General features: G+C 40.9%; 1 protein-coding gene and 1 long non-coding RNA gene across 4 annotated transcripts in view; both read right to left on the bottom strand.

Moving 5' to 3' along the window:
- Nucleotides 1-20,706, bottom strand: part of LOC134210670 (protein nervous wreck) — a 50,251-nt gene that overhangs the window by 20,456 nt on the left and 9,089 nt on the right. For 2 of the 3 annotated variants that reach the window (XM_062686849.1, XM_062686848.1), the window contains exon 2: nucleotides 3,532-3,761. In XM_062686849.1, the coding sequence (XP_062542833.1) occupies nucleotides 3,532-3,761 (230 nt within the window). Of the gene's footprint in view, nucleotides 1-3,531; nucleotides 3,762-4,588; nucleotides 5,015-20,706 lie in introns of those variants that run through there. The other variant, XM_062686851.1, reaches the window with a different exon arrangement.
- LOC134210671 (uncharacterized) lies at nucleotides 11,698-12,082 on the bottom strand. The gene is made up of 3 exons (XR_009978847.1): nucleotides 12,001-12,082; nucleotides 11,826-11,945; nucleotides 11,698-11,758 (listed from the first exon to the last, which is right to left on the bottom strand). It is a non-coding gene; the product is annotated as an uncharacterized LOC134210671 (long non-coding RNA).

Genomic DNA, 20,706 nt, shown 5'->3' on the forward strand with positions numbered 1-20,706 from the left:
ATAAGCAACCAAAACCTCGATATCGTGTGTCTGCAGGAAGTCGAGAACGAACAGCTTTCCTTGCCTGGCTTTGTCGTTTTCGCAAATGTGGACCACACAAGGAGAGGCACAGCTGTAGCGGTGAAGGAGCACATCCATGTCACTCACGTGGAGAAGAACCTGGACAGCCGACTAATCGCGCTGCGAGTGCACGACACAACGATCTGCATCGTCTACGCTCCCTCCGGCAGTGCACAGCGCGCTGCTAGAGAAGAGTTCTTCAATGGTACGCTTGCCTATTATCTTCGCCACCACACCGAGAACGTCATCGTAGCTGGCGATTTCAATGAATCGACTGCTTTGAGCGTGCTTACAGCGGCACACTAGCAGTTAACTTTCTAAAATCAGTATGGCGAAAGGCATCTAAGGTTTGATTTCTCAAAATTAAGCACTTTAATCGAAAAAATATTTGGTAGGCGTTGTAGCGGACACCATCCCTCTTAACCGGTACCAAATAGTTTTCCATGAAATGTTCCTAATTTTGAGAAAACCAGCGTTAGATGTCTTTCGCCATACAAATTTCTGGCGGTTAACTCTTGCTGGCTATTTTGTGCATATACTATAGCGCCTGGATGTGGCTGCGGCGGGTAGAAAATCAGCCACTGCCAATAATTTATTGCGTGCTGCGTGCGTGCGATTCGTCCAGCCCGAACACCAGTCCGTCTCTTAAAACCGCTGTACAGCAACTGCAGCTACATGATGTGTGGGAGAAGCTATGTCCACGTGATGCCGGTTTCACGTATGTCTGTCGAAACGCGCGATCTCGCCTCGATCGGATTTACGTGAGCCGTGGTCTTCGCGACAAATTGCAGTCTGCCTACACGCACGTCTGCTGTTTCACGGATCACAAAGCGTTAACGCTCAGACTCTGTCTCCCTCCACTGGGGCATGAGCCCAAGCGCGGTTTCTGGGCTCGCGTACGATGGCTATTATCTGGAGCCACAAACCATAACCACCATCAACCCGCTGAAAGGAGAAATGTTGGCACTGCAGCGTAATTTCTCCCGCATGTCCATGCGCATCAACGAGACGCACGTGGCAGCGGAGCCAATGTCAATCTTACAAATGGGGGATTGAAGACGGAAGAAAACCACGATCACACAGTTAGGCTGATGACATACTGGGAGCGAAGTAAAACGAAGCGAAGAGGTTGGAGATGAGCAAAGCAAAGTGAAGCGGCGATCAAAGCAAGCCATGACATACTGAAAGCGTTTTTCGGGTGTCGATTTCGCACCTAGGGGTTCCATTTTCCCGGGAATCAACTTCCCGGGAAACGGGAAATAAAATGTTAACTTCCCGGGATTTCCCGGGATCCCGGGAAATAAAACAATTATGCGAAACTCAAAATCGTAACGTGAAACAATAACTTAGGATATAAATATACTCTCGACCTCAAGGGATTGATACTTGCTACATTGTGCGAAAATGATTAAAGAGTTGTTGAAAAGTCTGAATTTTTTTCTCTGTTAGGCGTTACCTTTGTCTGCAAAATGTTCGCTATATCATGAGCATCAGATGACGAAGTTTCAGCATCTGCTCTCGTTAGATCTGCTGTGTCCAGATGATTCCTTGATTCTTCCTTAATAGACGGAGAAGACGGCTTTGCCAAGATTTGTTCTGTTATTGCCGGAAGATTTCTAACATCAACCATTCTGGTAATCGTCCGTATATTTTCTTAATGCAAACAATATTCTGGTCAAATTTGATTTATAATACGAACCTTGATACGAACACTGGAGCACATTTCGCCTTTAAATTTGAAGTATGTAAGCATCGAATGTTTTTTTTTTTCAAAAGCGAAAAAATACTTTCAGGCGAGAGTTTTATGGTCGTTCCTTACAAATCCTAACTATCAATACCTATTAAATGATTTTTTCTGTCTAACTTTGTTTGAAATTCCGAGCAGCACCAGAAACGCATAAAATTTCATAAGTTTGGCGAATTTTTGTTATTAGACTGTTGTCATGACCTTATAGCAAAGATCTAAAATATGTTAACTTTTGTACTCTGACATATCCAGACAGTGAATTCTCAATAGTTCATGATAATTTAGAAAAAGAAAGACATATCTCAAAACAATAACGAGTGCTCGGAACATGAGTCTGTTTGGAACACGTACCGGGGTTGGAATCAAAAAGTATTGAAAGTATTAAAAATAAACCTCTGACAATAAACCTACCAAAGCAGTCAGTGCCCTTGCTTAAATATCTGCACAATTAAATAACGTTCTTGCTATTGAGAAATTTCATCAAATACTAGATTTTTATTTCTACTTCGTAATGCCCGGTGATTGGGCCTTCTAAATAAATAAACGACCGAAGAAACTTATGCTTTGCTTCGCCTCCCTTCATCACGCATTAGGGTTGAACCGTACAATACTGTAGCATCTACAGATAAAAACTTTTTTTCATAATATGGGGAGTAATCTAACCAACACCCCCCGCCTCCCCCGAAAGATCAAGTCAAGCTTTTCGAGCAGATTTATTAGAGGTTTATTGATAGCAATAAGATCGCCAATAAATCTGAGCAACTAGCCATCCCAATAATGGTGACTGCTGTCATAAATCCGCTATAAGAATTAAATAAATCTAACAAGCATGAAACTTGTTACTTGGGTAGGGACTTCCTTAGCCCAGCAACAACTGGCGAAGCTAATCTGGGGCACGATAGGGAACATTTACCCTGAAATTTGAATATGTACGCCAAAATTTCTCTATGAACGGTTACTGAGCAGGAGCGTGCTAAAGGTGGCGAGTTCGGGGTCCAGTCTAGGGAGATTCCGATTTTTTTAAATTCTCTACACACTTAGAAATTTTTACAGTATACGGTGATATTTTACCGAACTTTCAACAGCTGAACGTACGGTAATCTGTTCGGTACTTGAATAATTTGAGGTATGTCAAAAAATACCGTACAGTTCGGAGTTATTTACATTTTATACCAATGACAACATGGTATCTTGGCATAGTGATCTTGCAGTTGATAACTATTTTTCTTAATTACTAAACAGGAAGTAAAGTGTAACTTCATCACTTACAGTTAATAACTGTGAAGTACTTAACAAAGTTTAAACTGGGAAATTGCCGTTTTCAGTAGAGCTACCAAAACAAAGCAATTAAAGCACCAATCTATACCTACTGTGAGTTTACCGAAAAATTAAATGAAATTTAAAAAACTGCTTCCAAGTGGAACAATAAATATTTCCCCCAGGAACGAGTATATCTTCCCACTAAGCACATGCCATGTCAACCTTTATGCGTAATCATTACACGTGCTGCTGGACGCGGGTTATCAATTAAAAAGAGCTCAACTGTCATTTTTTACTCGTTCACCAACTGCGTAGACAAGAAGTGGGATTCAAACTTTTATTTTTACGCCATCTAAATGTGTTATGTCTCAATGTTTAAACCATAGCTTGTAGAAACGTTTTCTGCTTTCTTATATTGATTTTTCCATGATTTTAATTGAAATGTAGCTCTAACAATTACTTACCATTTTTCCTCTGCTCCATCCATTTTTATCTCAGGAATGCAGGCCTGCTTTTTGTTGAGATATGCCGACGATATTTTGAGTAGCGCCTCGCTGTACGACTTTTCAATGGCCGAGCGTTTGAGGGTAAATTGCCGGATGTCCTCCAGCAGCTCGCACTCATTTTGATTCTTCAGAGCAAGCTTCGCCAACTGCTCCGAGTGGAGATTCTTTAGGAATTTTGTATAATTGCCCTACAATAGAGGAGAACACGGAGAGATTGCAGTACCTATACGAAGATGCAATGTGCGACGTTTTTATCTTCCTTTGGATGGATTTCATTCATCAGATACCAATTAGTGTCGCTACATTTGTATGTACACTCTTGGTCATGAGTTCGGTTACCTTATGTATATTTTTTTAATTCTTAGTTCATTTGAAAGCGCATTTGATTAAAAATAAAATCCCGACACTGTCGAAGCGTATTTTAAATAAAATTCCAACCTTCAGTGCTGAGTTTCTTGGCTTTTAACCACGATTGAAATGTGGCTACGTACGAATAGCGGTTCATTCTAGAACTTTTTATGTGTATTTTTAGAAATATGTATAAGCCAACATAAAAATTCAGAAAACAAAATAAATTTAAAATAAATATAATAATACCAATTAAAAATCCAAATAACGGGTGATAACATAAAATTATAATTTTTAACATGGAGGCCAAAACGAAAAAAAAATTTCAACAGAATTAACAGAAGTATTTTTATAAAATATCAATGAACATTTGCATAAGGCTTGCTAATATCGTGAACATTTTGACTGATTATTTCAGTCAAAGCTTCCCCTCTTGTTTAAGTTATTATCATTTATGTATGAAGAGAAGGAAATGTTTTTCTGAAACAACATGCTTTGCTTTTTGTTTTTTAATTCGCCAATTCCACTTTTCATCTTTCAAATAAGAACCCAAAAGACATCAACACACACAGCATTCCCATGAGATAGTCCCAAACTTATGTCCAGAGGTGTATAATCCGTCGTTCTCACAGAAAAAAGAAAAGGGCACTTAAAGGAAACTGCTTACTTTTCGCGGTGGTGGCTGCATTTTCAACCCACTTTGTAACTAGCTCCGAATTATGAAATGATTTTCCCAGCTCTGAATGGAGATTCTATGCGTATTCCACAAAGTTTGCAATCGCACAGATACGACGACAAATCCTAATTTTCCTTTCTATGCAACCGATCTAGTGCTCCGAAAATCACCCAAATCGATAAGTCGCCTACTAGATGGAAATTTTCTTTGCCCTTTTCGCGACCCGATTCCCGTCTACTCCGCACTAAGTCGAGGGAAAGCACACGTTTGTCTGACGAAAACCGACACAGATTTCACCCGAACACTTTCGCCACAGATTATTCAAACCGAATTACGGAAAAGCTGTCTCATTTTCACATTATTTCACCCATTTGAACCTAATTTAAGCGCAGTGAAAAATTCCTGAACGGAGAACACCCTAACCGACGACCGTGTGTTACACGCATATCGATTCTCCAGTTTTCCTGAAGTGAATGAAAATCATTAAGTTTTCCTCGACCACTTCTTGCTCTCTTGCATCCTACGTTGGTTCTCTCGTTGGAGCGAGAGGAACATATTGATGGGAAAGCATCAGTGGAAAAGCTCACAGCAAATCGCGTGAGGCAAGCACTGATGGGGTGGTAAAGCTCTGTTTGTTATCATATTCGAGTCTCTCTCTGCATGGATCACGCGATGTGTGAAGCAATGTCTGAAGGATAACGATGATGACAATTTTGTGCTGACTGGAGAGAGCAAGGAAAATGCATTCGTGTAGGTGTTTTCCGTGTTTTCCACTCAATTGACCGAAGATTGTTGACGCAGGGGTGAATGAAATGTCATTTAACGTTAATAAATGTATTACTTTGGCGTCGCGTGATTGAACGCAGGAACTTGTGAGATCCATGCTATAAAACGCAGTGGCCCCGCCATTTGCGCCAACCCTTGGGTTTGTCCATGAGAAATATAATAAACCAAATGATAATAAACCGACAACAAATTCTGAAGAGCTATGATATTTTAGAGCAATCAATACATATGTAGGGGGGAGGATGTTCAATTGTAGGCACCCTTTCGAATTTTGTCCATAACTTTGGTTCTAGTTGGTATTATGTCTACATTTTTATACCAATGGAAAGCTAGACGTACAACCTTACTGCTAGAGAAGAAATTGGTTTGCATATTTGGAATTTTTGGACATTTCAGTTTTGTGGTTCGGTTGTGGGCACCCTTGAAAATCCGGGTAATAATGAAGAATAACAAATAAAATCTACCCAGTTCCAAAGAAAAAGAGTATTTTATCAGAGTCTATTATATAGAGTTACGCAAAGAGGATCTTCTTGTTGAGAAAAATGTTTCGATCCGATTGATTGCACTATGAAACATAAACAATAACAATTTGCCATTCATTCTAATACTGATAAACAAGATGTCATTCTGACATCTCACTACTGACAAACGAAATGTCGACTGTCAATCCAATGTCGACTATGGAAGGAAGAACTTGTATCCAATCAGACATTGTATGCAATAATGTACGAAGAGCTTCTTGTGGCAAACAAGAAGCTTTACGAGTTGCATGGAACTTAGAAGTTAGAATTAGTTGTATACAATATAGACACTGTAGATTACATAGACAAGCTTATACAGAATATGAAACTAGAATGATTGTATCGATAAATAACCATGTTTGATATAAACCACTTGACGTATTGAAAGCTCAATAAATTATCTTCAAACCTGAGAACAATCCGAGTATTATTTGGAAGAAAGATTCTCAACAAATGGTTATGGGCCCAGTGGTTAACTGGCAGTAACGGTCGTACTATACCGTTGGACACAGACTTCCTTCTGGACTGGTGGACGATTCTGGACTGGTGGACGACTCTGGACTGGTGGACGATTCTGGACTGGTGGACGATCTTGGACTGGTGGAAGACTTTGAACCGGTGGACGATTCTGAACCGGTGGACGATTCTGGACTGGTGGACGATTCTGGACTGGTGGACGATTCTGGCCTGGTAGACGCTTCTGGAGAGCAACCAGAAGGAATGACTTCGGCGAGCAGCAGTGGACGCAGGAGCGGTGGCTACGAGAGGGGAACTCTCGAGCGCACCATGCCGATCACCGGCGTCCTGCTCAGCGGGGACCGCGCCAATGTTTTTGATGGCACGGAGGCCAATTTTCCAGCCTGGAAGTGGCGTATTGAGCACAGGTTGGCTAAACTTAAATTAGCTCATACGCTGGTCAGGACACCGATTGAAGAAGAATACTATGCCCCAGTTCCTGGCGAATCGGAAGAGAGGAAGAAGGAGAGGATGGAGCGTTTGAACAAACGAAAAGAAGAAGACGTTGAGGCTCTGGACGAGATCGTCATGCTCGTGAACAACGACATCCTCAACAAACTCATCGGACTGGAATACGCGAAAGACGCCATGGATGTTTTGGTAAAAACATACGAGAAGGCGGGAACCGCTGCCATGGTCAGCATGAGAGAGGTTATTCTCCATCAAATACCGCAAACATAACTCGTTGAGGGAAACCTTCGACGAATACGATCTGATAATCAGAGAATTGAGAGAATGCGTTCTGGAATAACTCAGGAAGAGAAGGTCCATGCCCTACTCAGCGCTATTCCAGACCATTACAAACATGTGAAAGGAGCATTGCTTGTTCTGTCCAATGAAGAGTTGTGCCAGAAGTCCGTGACTGACATCAAGCGGATGTTTTTCGACGCCGAATCCGGGAAGACTTTCAGAAGGAACCCCGAAACATAGCGCTAGCATCGAAGAAGGCGACAACCCGATGCTTTGGATGCAACGAGATCGGTCACTTCAAGAACAAATGTCCTTTAATGAAGAAGTTCATTGCCAAGGAGAAGGAGAAGTACTTGAAAGAAAAGAAGAAGAACCCAAAAAGAACAATCGCCATGATGACTAAAACCAACGCGGAGAAAGCCAGAAAGTTTGAGAGGAAGCGGGTAAGATTCGTTGTAGATTCGGGAGCGAGCGACCACATGGTCAACGACAGAAATCTTCTGGAGGATATCCAAGATTTGGAGAAACCTGTGTTGATTTCCACAGCAAAGTCTGGAGAAAAGCTTCGGGCTACGAAGATGGGGAAGATTAAGTTGAAAAGCATTGTCGGGAAAAATTTAATAAAGAATGTTGAATTGTACAATGTCTTTTCATCCCTGAACTTGAAGAAAATCTCCTTTCTGTAAGAAAAGCTAGTAAAAGCGGAAATAGGGTTACTTTCATTGATGAAGAGGTCATTTTTGAAAATGAGGGCGAAGTGATTGCTTCGGGAAGCTTCATTGAAGGTTTGTTCCACCTTGATTTCGTTTGGGAAGCAAAGTCTATTGAATATGCTGAAGGTTCAGCATATATTGGAAATCAATTGAGTTTAGAGACTGTGCATAAGCGAATGGGACACTTGAGTATTTCGGGGATAGAAAAGCTAATAAAGAAAGGAATGGTTGAGGGTATCAATATACATTCGGAAGACTGGAGTAAAGCAGACATGTGTGAAGGATGTTTAGCAGGAAACAGACCGCTAACAAGTTCATACATATGAAACACCCAAGATCGAAACGGCTGCTTGAATTAATTCATTCAGACGTATGCGGGAGCATGGAAAAGGAAACGTATGACGGATACCGCTACTTTGTGACCTTTATAGATGACTACACACACTTTCTGGTAGTTTATCTTTGAAAAATAAATCAGAAGTTTTTGAGAAATTCAAGGAGTTTGAAGCCATGTCTTCATCGTATTTTGGTACACGAATTTCTATGCTAAGGTGTGATAATGGTGGAGAATATGCCAATACCGAATTTCAAACTTATTGCAAGAAAAATGGAATTCAAATGATATTTACAGTTCCATACACTCCACAACAAAATGGCGTTAGTGAACGCATGAATCGAACTTTGATGGAAAAGGTTAGAGCAATGCTGTATGATAGTCAGCTATCCAAGGATATGTGGGGAGAAGCATTATATGCAGCAACATATCTGATAAATAGATCCCCAACAAATGGGGTAGATGAAAACAAAACACCATATGAGATGTGGTTTGGAAGACGACCAAATTTGAAAAATTTAAGAGTGTTTGGCTGCGAAGCACACAAACAAGTTCCGAAAGAAAAACGACGAAAATTAGATCCAAGAACGATATCATTGATATTTGTGGGATACGCAAACAATGGATATAGACTGTGGAATAAAATACACGATCTGTCGAGATTGGTAGAAACGTGATATTCAACGAGTCTAATATCATCAATGATGATTTTAGGTCAACCGAATCAAAAGAACATAATTTCTCGTCGGATCAAGACGTGATTTTAAACGCACGATTTGATCAAAGCATGTTGTCAGAAGGCACAGAAAATGGAACGGAACAGTTGTCAGCGGAAGATTCGATAGACGGTGATCGTACTATAGTCGAGATAGATCAAGAAGATCAACAATCACTCGAAGAATCAGTTGAAGAAACTGACTATGAAAGTACATACGAAAGTCACGCAGACGAAGAAGATGAAGACGACGAACAACAAGGGTTACGGCGAAGTAAACGAGAAAGAAAATACCAACTTGGTATTCAGATTATAAAGCACATGTCGCCGGGATATGTAACGAAGTTATTCCACAAAACATAGAAGAACTCAAGACTGGGAAGAATGGAAACTGGCAATTCAAGACGAACTCGACGCATTACATCAAAATGACACTTGGACAGTTGTTAACTGTCTACCAAAAGGTGTAAAACCAATTCAATCGAAATGGGTTTTTCGATGAAAGAAGATGGAAGGTATAAAGCTAGATTGGTGGCAAAGGGTGTTCTCAGCGTCCTGGGTTTGATTTCGCTGCAACCTATGCACCAGTTGCTAAACTAGAGAGCGTTCGGTTAGCCCTAGCACTGGCCAACGAACATAATTTGCATGTACATCAAATGGATGTCAAGACTGCATTTCTAAATGGAGAATTAGACGAGAAAATCTATATGAAACTCCCAAGAAATGGAAATGATCAAGGTCACATTGTTCAACTTCATAAGTGTTTATACGGCTTGAAGCAAGCCAGCCGATCATGGAATAAACGCTTTGATGATGCTATACGAAAACTTGGTTTCATTCCATTGAAAAATGACTGTTGTATATACAAGTCAAAATCCAAAGGAATAATACTCATCTTATATGTAGATGACATTCTGGTAATTGGAAAGAATAACGAAGATATATCCTGGGTTAAGGAAAAGTTAGGAAGGTTATTCCAAATGAAAGATATGTTGGAGGTAAAGCATTTTCTGGGAATGGAAATCGTACGTGATTTTGAAAATCAGACGATAGAAATTTCTCAACCACAATACATAGAGAAGCTTCTCAAAAGATTTGGAATGGCCGAGTGCAAACCAGTGGGGACACCATTGGATTACAACACCAAATGGTCGAAGTCTGAGGAAAAACTCACCGAACAGCCTTACAGAGAATTGCTTGGATGCCTACAATACCTTTCGATAACATCAAGACCAGATATTTGTACTGCAGTCAGCATTTTGAGCAAATATACGAACTGTGCCACGGACTGGCACTGGTCAGGATTAAAACGAATATTGCGATACCTACGGGGAACGACCGACACAAAATTGTATACTCAAAACATGAAGACAAGCCCCATTAGTAGGATTTGGTGATGCAGATTTTGCAAACGATCCAGATGATAGAAAATCATTATCAGGATATGCATATCTATTATATGGGAATCTAATTTCGTGGTCAACGAAACGGCAACCAACCATCAGTTTATCAACGAGTGAAGCGAAATTGATTGCACTGTGCGCTGCTGCAAAAGAAGGTGTGGCTAACATCACTTCTCAATGAATTGAATATCATCACAACACCATTCATCATCATGGAAGACAGCATCCCGTGCATCAGTATAGCGGAGGAGCCGAGATCACACCAGCGAATGAAGCACTTGGACATCAAATACCTTTTCATTCGGGAACTTATCAAAGGAGGAAACTCAAGCTGCAATTCATCCCAAGCGTAGACCAACCAGCGGACGCGTTTACAAAGGGGTTACCTAAAAACACGCATAGAAAACTGTTTAGTATGTTGAATGTGCAAATTGTGGGGAAGTGTTGAGAAAAATGTTTCGATCCGATTGATTGCACTATGAAACATAAACAATAACAATTTGCCATTCATTCTAATACTGATAAACAAGATGTCATTCTGACATCTCACTACTGACAAACGAAATGTCGACTGTCAATCCAATGTCGACTATGGAAGGAAGAACTTGTATCCAATCAGACATTGTATGCAATAATGTACGAAGAGCTTCTTGTGGCAAACAAGAAGCTTTACGAGTTGCATGGAACTTAGAAGTTAGAATTAGTTGTATACAATATAGACACTGTAGATTACATAGACAAGCTTATACAGAATATGAAACTAGAATGATTGTATCGATAAATAACCATGTTTGATATAAACCACTTGACGTATTGAAAGCTCAATAAATTATCTTCAAACCTGAGAACAATCCGAGTATTATTTGGAAGAAAGATTCTCAACACTTCTTACACTTATTCTGAATGATGCTCTTGTTATTTTGTTGCCAACTTTCACATTTGTTCAACCCTTCAAGTGGCTTCACTGGAGCATTCACTTCTAAAGCTTTTTAATTCGATAACCTAGTCACCCACAGAGTGCAAACACGTGAGTTTCTTGTTGCTACACGCAGAAAAAACTATTTTAAAAACAATAATATGTAACATAAATTCAACAAGAATCTCGCATTGTTTTGGCGGTAATAATAATTATTGTTGTTTCAACAATCCAGTATTATTGTTTGGGCAAAAACTTTGAAAGCTATGATTTCAGAAAGCTTTCATAAGTTTTCAACGTTCTATATCAAAACAAAAAGAATATTTTTGACTTTAAAAGAGATTCACTGTTGATTCAAAAAGAGTTGTATGTTTGCTTCAATCGATTATTTGGTTTAATATAAATAGGAAAATACATTATTGTTTTATCATCTAAAATATTTTTATATTTTTTCCGAGTTTTGTTCTCTTTGTTTTAAATACATTTCATTACTTTTTTTATTTGATTCGTCCTCCTGTAACTGCCGTTTTGTTTTTGAATTCAGGCAGGTTTTATGTTGATATTCATCTGAAATACGACAACAATATTTACCTGGCTATACTTTTTGTTTTTAATGGAAATATATGGCACTTACCTGGTTACATCTCCGTGGATTTATCTCGGGAAATTCCGTCTTTCCGACTTCTACTACTCCTTTCCTACCGGGAAGGTTGCGGTCGTTGGAATGCTTCGTTTCAGAACCAAATAATATGTTCTGAAAATTGAATTGTCACTTATCAATGGTTATTAAAATATATTAATGAACAAACCTTACTAATTGGCAATAGCATTCTCGCGTATTTCACAGCGATCCATTTCTGGCCACTTCCACTTGACAAAAAAATGTTTTCCAGTCGACCATCAGATTGCTTGATTTGATTGCGAAAATCAAGCTAAACAATCACAAATGCCCTATTTGATTTTAAAAAATTACCGGGCGTGTGCAAATAAATATAATTATGGACCAAGGCAAAATAAAGTCCCCGAAGAAATTGTCTTGTATAAGCAGGTAGCATCTTCTTCTTCAATGGCTCCAACTGGAACATGGCCCGGTTTTCAACATATTCTTTCAGCATTTCCTCGTATATATCTTGTGTGACAAGTACAATGGACGCACTATATCTAGGGTGTCGAGAAAGTTTCCAACCCGAAAGCATCCTAGACCGGATACAGAATCGAACTCGCCATATCAATAATTCTTCGATATCTGTCAAAAGTAATCTTGCTCTGCAAGCATGGTTATTTGAACATTTTTGAACTGTCACTATTAAGTTTAATTTGATTTCAATTTGCAAAACGGAACAAAGCCTTAATATAAAATCGAAAACAAATATTGTCCACAAAAACCTATTGAGGTTATTTTCAAATGTAAACGAGCTTTTTTGATAGTATTGTTGAAATAATAATACTTTGTAATTGTTGTTATGTTGACAAATCTTGTTGAAACAATAAATTTCATAGTATTTTTAATAAAATACTATGAAAATAACAATCATAATTTTTGGTTCAATGTTAACAGTTTTCTGTCCGTGTACTTTATTGGGGAATGTATTGATGTTTTTTGAAGCTGTTTCTAGATCAAATCTAATACATTTCAATTCATGCGTTTTAATTCGTCATGATAATCATTAGGCGATAACAATACTTCCGCCTTACCAACAAGCATTTGTTTACTTTGCTCGATAGGTAGACGGTTTGACAGTTCAATAGGTAGATTTGGCTTCACTCTTTGCGTAACTCTATAGACGAATCCAAGTAAAAATAAGAAGAAGACACACGACGGTGTTAACTTTGACAGATCCTACAGCACAGCATAGGAAGATCATTTTAAAATGCTTATAATAAATTCTAGACAAAATGTAATTAAAATCTGATTGTTGTACGATATGGAAAAAGTTCTGAATTACATATTCGGAAGCTTATCTCAATTTTTTGAATATTTTCCAAAAATATATCTATCATACAGTTCGGAACTTTTTCCGTATCATACTTCAATCAGATTTTAATTACATTTTGTCTAGAATTTATTATAAGCATTTTAAAATGATCTTCTAATGCTGTGCTGTAGGATCTGCCAAAGTTAACACTGTCGTGTGTCTTCTTATTTTTTTACTTGATTCGTCTATATATATTAGACTCTGTATTTTATTAGTTTAAATTATTTTGAAACAAAAAAAAAACAGATTAATCCACATAGCAGTGATTTTGCCTTTCTCATGAATTGAAAAAGGTAACGAAAACAATCACTTAAGAAAGGTCAAAAACAGCACTTTAGGAAGTTGGATTTAACTTTTTCCATCAATTTACATATATTGCATTCATTTATATACATCGCAGGCAAAAAAAATTGAGGTTGTATACAAGACAAGACCGCTCGATGTAAACTACGTAAAACAAATATATTACACTGAACCAATTATTCTGCTCTATATAGAAGAGAAGGAACTATTCCAAAGATACTACTTCCCAGCTTCCACTGAACCAATTATTCTGCTCTATATAGAAGAGATGGAACTATTCCAAAGATACTACTTCCCAGCTTTTTCAGCATCTCCCACTCTGTGAGGGAGTAGGAACCCCACTGTCTAGCAGCTGGGCCTCCCCATTCATACACCCCAGTTCAACAATTGATAATACCCCTAAAAGTAGGCAATTGGAACGCGCTGTATAGAGGATGCATGATGCATGAAAGAACTAAATCTTTCAATAGTTTAGCGTTGATATTCAAAAGTTTCAATACTACTGGCAAATTGGTGGAAAGTTTGCGAATCGATTGATATGTAAAACTTTAAAATCCATTGAAAGATAAAGGACCTATTAATGTTACAAATCTTACATGATTTCGTGACGGTCCCCAATTTTGAAATTTTCATTTTACACCCTGTATCCGAGTCTTCCCCTTAGACGTAGTTAACGTCAACAAATTTTTTTTAGTTTCGCGTTTTTCTTCTCAATGAGGGGTCCCTATGAAAATAAATGATAATTTGTCAACAGCTTTGGAAAGCAATGTGTAAAAGGTCCAATTTTGAATGGCAAATTATAGGACTGAATTCCCCGTCGAATGCAACTTGTTTCGTGTAAATGAGTAGTGCAATCAAAAGCTTTCATATTGGTCTGTTAATTGCGCTATTCAAATTAATTCATGAAAAAAATGTTACTTAGGACCTTTTGAAAAGTTAAGCGAGATATAATGGTTAGATGCGCCTACAAAACAAATAAATAATAAAACTTATTATTACAATAAATAATAATGACTGAATAATTTGAAGAAAATGCATAAAAACAGAAAAAAAAATTGTAGACATGTTTGTTGATAACCTCAGTGATATTGAACGATGCAACCGAACCAATAAAGGAAAGTGATGAAAAACATTTTTGAGCTGAAATTTATATAGCAATCGTTATTGAACCACATAATAGACTAAATTTACCGTATTAACTCATTTTTTTAATTCAATCACACCATTTTATGACAATTCAATCACACCATTTTGTTCATAGTTCAAAGTAGAGGTGTCTATCTAGTTTGGTATTCTGCATCGTGTTTCGATAGCAAATGAATGAAAGATGTCAGAATAACAGTTCCTGCTTTCTATTAAAAGATACGTGGGGGTGCCCACAACCGAACCACCTCCCCTACATAATGATTTATTTCCAACCCAACATGTATACTACAAATAGGACTACCAAAGGATATACAAAAGGACCATGTCCAAGGGCTTGACGACCCCTCCCCAGCTGTCTGTGAGTCAGGGAGAACTGCCTAGGGCGTGGTGGGATTTAGCAGTGGGCTCTGCTAAAATCCCTCCCAAAAAACCACAAGTGCCCGTAATCAGACTCTATCAAAGCGACTGTGTGCCGCTTCAAAAGCACAACCCCAGGGAGTGCCAATTGGCATGGGGAGTGTCCCTACTTCGGTAGGGTAGCGCGTGAGCTGCTTCGGCAGGGAGTGAGTGATCTGTTTGTGCTGAGGCAGGAGTGTCATAGCGCGTCGCCGCTATTGTCACCTCGAAGCGCAGCAGAAGTCTGAATATGGACTGCACATGCTGAGGTAGGAGTGTCGTAGCGTAGTATCGTTGATTGGTCCCTACATACCGCTATCGACACCTCGAGGCATGGCAGTGGAGTGTTAGAGTGTGTTGGGGATTGTCCCTACTTCGGTAGGGTAGCGCGTGAGCTGCTTCGGCAGGGAGTGAGTCATCTGTTTGTGCTGAGGCAGGGGTGTCATAGCGTGTCGCCGCTATTGTCACCTCGAAGCGCAGCAGAAGTCTGAGTATGGACTGCACATGCTGAGGTAGGAGTGTCGTAGCGTAGTATCGTTGATTGGTCCCTACATACCGCTATCGACACCTCGAGGCATGGCAGTGGAGTGTTAGAGTGAGCACCCGAATAAGGGTCACATGGAGCGAATGGTCTTTGGAGAAGTAGCTTTGGCGGCAGGGTAGCTGTGGGTTGTACCCACACACCTACAGTTGTGCACATGTGGTGCATGGGGAGTGTCCCTGCTTCGGCAGGGTAGCGTGTGGTCTGCTTCGGCAGTGGTGTGATTGATCTGCTCGTGCTGAGGCAGGAGTGTCGTAGCGTAATATCTGTAGGCCCAGGCAGTTACCGCTATTGACACCTCGAGGCATGGCAGCGGAGCGCCTGGGAGAGCATCCAAGTAAGACTCAAATGGTGTGAATGGTGTGCGAGCACCCAAGTCAGTCTCGCATGGGACGGGTGCCAAAAAAAAAGGACATACAAAGGACTTCTAAAGCCGGCAAAAAAGGGCTAGTTGAATAATAAACAATCTGGAAGGAATCACATTCGAAAGGTCATTGTGAAGTTATGTACATCCGACTCTCTACATCTCGATATTGAAAGGTTACCGGCAGGAAGCGGAGGGTGCAGTTATAGCGAAGTTAAATGGAGTGCACTACTTCAGCTAGTGTGTCCCACAAAGATGGCCGATAAGACAATTCACTCAGATTGTCATTCGGCTGACATATGATGGGTTGCAAGCCAGTAGTCAATGCAGGAGACTTCAATGTGTGGGCGACAGCGACAAAAAATACACACAAATAATAAAACCAAACACTTACAAGGGTAGCAAAACGGTCCAGACTAGTCATCAATACGTCGAAGATAAATATTATTTATTTATTCAGACTAAGGCCGAAGTGGCCTGTGCGGTATATAAGAGTCTTCTCCATTCGGCTCGGTCCATGGCTACACGTCGCCAACCACGCAGCCTACGGAGGGTCCGCAAGTCATCTTCCACCTGATCGATCCACCTTGCCCGCTGCGCACCTCGCCTTCTTGTGCCCGTCGGATCGTTGTCGAGAACCATTTTCACCGGGTTACTGTCCGAAAATATGACGGGCCGAAGGAGAGCCGGGACTGTATTCCTCAACTTATCGAAGAGTACATCCTTGAAACTGATCGTGTGGTTAGCCGAGGAGATACTCGAACGTATCATATAAAATTGTCTATTTTCCAACGTCCCTCTAATTCAGAATATTTGGGCGAGCTGTACGTAGATAGAGATTACCGCGAAAATGAACGAAATGGAGAGGCATGCCAATTTACTTTGGGAACCAGGGCACATGCACATCGTTACATACAACAATTTACGGAAATCTTTACCGAAGAAGGCAGAAAGTCGGTTAAAATTACACACCTGGTGCCAGGGCAGGTACCAAAGGTGCTTCACACGGCAGGGATGCGGGAACAAAGTGTTCAACAGCAACAACAGCAACGGGTTACTGGCTACGTGCCCGGCCCATCGCAGTCGTCCGATTTTCGCGGTGTGAACGATGGATGGTTCTCCCAACAGCTGATGCAATTCGTGATTCATTCGCCTCCTCCACGTACCGTCCGCCATCTGCACCCCACCATAGATGGTACGCAGCACTTTCCTTTCGAAAACTCCAAGTGCGCGTTGGTCCTCCACGAGCATCGTCCAGGTCTCGTGTCCGTAGAGGACTACCGGTCTAATGAGCGTTTTGTAGATTGTCAGTTTGGTACGGCGGCGAACTCTATTCGATCGGAGCGTCTTGCGGAGTCCAAAGTACGTACGATTTCCAGCCACTATGCGTCTCCGAATTTCTCTGCTGGTGTCATTTTCGGCAGTCACCAGTGAGCCCAAGTACACAAATTCTTCTACCACCTTGATTTCGACACCACCGATGCAAACTCGCGGTGGGTGACTCACATTGTCTTCTCTTGAACCTCTTCCTATCATGTACTTCGTCTTCGACGTGTTGATGACTAGTCCGATCCGCTTAGCTTCCCTCTTCAGTCTGATGTAGGCTTCCTCCATCTTCTCAAAGTACGTGCCATAATATCTATGTCGTCGGCGAAACCAAATAGCTGGACGGACTTATTGAAAATTGTACCACTCGTGTTAATCCCTGCTCTTCGTATTACCCCTTCCAAAGCGATGTTGAATAGCAAACACGAAAGACCATCACCTTGCCGTAACCCTCTGCGGGTTTCGAAGGGACTCGAGAATGCCCCTGAAACTCGAAATACGCACATCACCCGATCCATCGTCGCTTTGATCAACCGTGTCAGTTTATCCGGAAAACCGTGTTCGTGCATTAGCTGCCATAGCTGGTCCCGATCGATTGTATCATATGCGGCTTTGAAGTCGATGAATAGATGATGTGTGGGCACGTTGTATTCGCGGCATTTCTGCAGTACTTGGCGAATGGCGAACACCTGGTCCGTGGTGGAGCGTTCGCCCATAAAACCTGCCTGGTACTGCCCCACGAACTCGCTTGCAGTTGGTGCTAGTCGACGACATAAAATTTGGGAGAGTACCTTGTAGGCGGCGTTCAGCAATGTGATTGCGCGGTAGTTGCTACAATCCAGCTTATCGCCTTTTTTGTAGATGGGACACACGACACCTTCCATCCACTCCTGCTGCAAAACTTCCTCCTCCCAAATCTTGGTAATGACCCAGTGCAGCGCTCTAGCCAGTGCCTCACCACCGTGTTTAAATAGCTCTCCTGGTAGTTGGTCAACCGCAGGGGCTTTGTTGTTCTTCAGCCGGCCAATCTCCTCCTGGATTTCCTGGAGATCCTGAGCGGGTAGAATTATGTCCTGCGCGCGTTCTCCCAGGTCCATCACCATATCGCCATCTTCGTCTGCCACATCGCCATTCAGGTGTTCTCCGTAGTGCTGCCGCCATCTTTGGATCACCTCACGCTCGTTCGTAAGAAGGTTCCCGTTTATGTCCTTACAGATATCAGGCTGTGGCACGTGGCCCTTACGTGAACGGTTTAACTTCTCATAGAACTTTCGTGTGTTATTAGCGCGGTGTTGCAGCAATCTCGCCCATGCTGCATTCTTCTCTTCCACTAACTGCTCACATTCGCCGTCATACCAGTCGTTTCTCTGATCCGGGGGCATCGTGCCAAGTGCAGCAGTTGCGGTGCTACCAATGGCGTATTCTTGGGCTAGTCTACCGTTCTGTAGCCGCCCAATGTTAAGCCGCGGCGTCCGACTTCGACGCGTGTTGTACACCGTCGAGAGTTTTGAGCGCAGGCATACTGCAACGAGGTAGTGGTCGGATTCAATATTCGCACTGCGGTAAGTGCGGACGTTCGTGATGTCGGAGAAGAATTTACCGTCGATTAGAACGTGGTCGATTTGGTTTTCCGTTTCTTGATTAGGAGATCTCCATGTGGCCTTGTGGATATTTTTGCGGGGAAAGAAGGTGCTTCGGACTACCATTCCGCGGGAGCCTGCGAAGTTTATGCATCGTTGGCCGTTGTCATTCGATACGGTGTGAACGTCGAAGATAAAGTGCATGATATAAAAAGGCTCAAGAGAGGGCAATGTTAGTCATACACCACGAGTTTGTATCGGTGTTGACAGAATAGAGGCGCTTGAAGAATTCGTGTACTTGGGCTCACTGGTGACCTCCGAAAACGATACCAGCAGAGAAATTCGGAAACGCATCCTGGCAGGAAATCTTACCTTACTTTGGACTCCGCAATACGCTTCGATAGAATTGAGTTCTCCACTGTACCAAACTGACTACAAAACGCTCATTAGACCGGTAGCTCTACGGACACGAGACCTGGACTATGCTCGTGGAGAACCAATATGCACTTGGAGTTTTCGAAAGGAAAAAGCTGCGTACCATATATGGTGGGGTGCGGATAGAGGACGGTACGTGGAGGAAGCGAATGAACCAAGAGTTGCATCAGCTGTTGGGAAAACCATCCATCGTTCACACCACGAATATCGGACGACTGCGGTGGGCCGGGCACGTAGCCAAAATGTCGACAGTAGACAATAGTTCGGTGAAAATGGTTCTCGACAGCGATCCAACGGGCACAAGAAGGCGAATCGATCAGGTGTAAGACGACTTGCGGACCTTCCGTAGACTGCGTGGTTTGCAACGTGCAGCGCTTTTTGAAATTTCCAAGTTTCTGGAATATTCAAAGGAAATTCTTTGGAACCTCCACGGGCTCTTCGGACTTTGTAAGGATTTTTTTCCGGAATTTTCGCGGAAACTGTTCGGATATCCACTTTGGAAGCGGTTTCTTCGGGATTGCCAATGATTTTTTTGTGGAATTATCAAAACAAAATATTCCCGGTTTCCAAAGAAAACTATTTTAAATTTCTTAAATTTCTTCGAGTTTCCATGAAAAATCCTTTGCAATTGGGTTTTTTGGGGGTATATATGTTTTACATATTCTAAATCTGCATAAAAAACTAAACCTAACCCCAATTTTTCAGAATTTTTGGAGCCCCGGAAATATTTTTAATTTGCATTTTAAATTTACATGGGACTAAAAGTTTGTTCTTATGCGTCAGGGGCCAAATGTCATTCTATGAATGGTAGTGTCATTCTATCGATTGAAATGGCTTATTGTTTGCTGTATGAAAATGTAAATAAAAGGTTTTCAAACTAAATAAAAATATGTTGGAGATCAGCAAAGCTTGCTCTTTATGTTAAACTATAAAAAACCTCATATTTTTCTTTGCTAAACAACCCAATTTCCACGTAAAAGCTTTATACCATAGTCTTCATGGAAACTATCCCAAATTTTCAGGAGAAATTCATCAAAATTTCCACTGGAAATAGAAACAGATTTTACACGGATGTTTAATTGGAAATACTTTGGAATTCTCAAGATTTTAAACGAATTTTAATGTGATTTTTGCACGAAATTCTCAAAGAAAAGATCGGAATTTTCTCGGAGAGTTCTATAGAGTATCTGACTGCCCATGATTTCATAGTTGACGTAACAAATATTGTAATTTAATATTTCGAATAATTTAGAGACAAACATCGCAAATTTAAAACATTTCACCCCATATACACTTAAATGAGGTTTGCAACCAGTAACATATTGATGTTGCAGCGGTTTAATTACCCTAGTAAAGGCGCAACAAGTCAAATTTGCTGAAAATTCGAATGATTGATACGTCAACTATGAAATCATGAAAAAATTAATCTTAGGGGAAAATGTTACAAG

Source organism: Armigeres subalbatus, chromosome 2, assembly GCF_024139115.2.
Source record: "Armigeres subalbatus isolate Guangzhou_Male chromosome 2, GZ_Asu_2, whole genome shotgun sequence".
NCBI classification, from domain to species: domain Eukaryota; kingdom Metazoa; phylum Arthropoda; class Insecta; order Diptera; family Culicidae; genus Armigeres; species Armigeres subalbatus.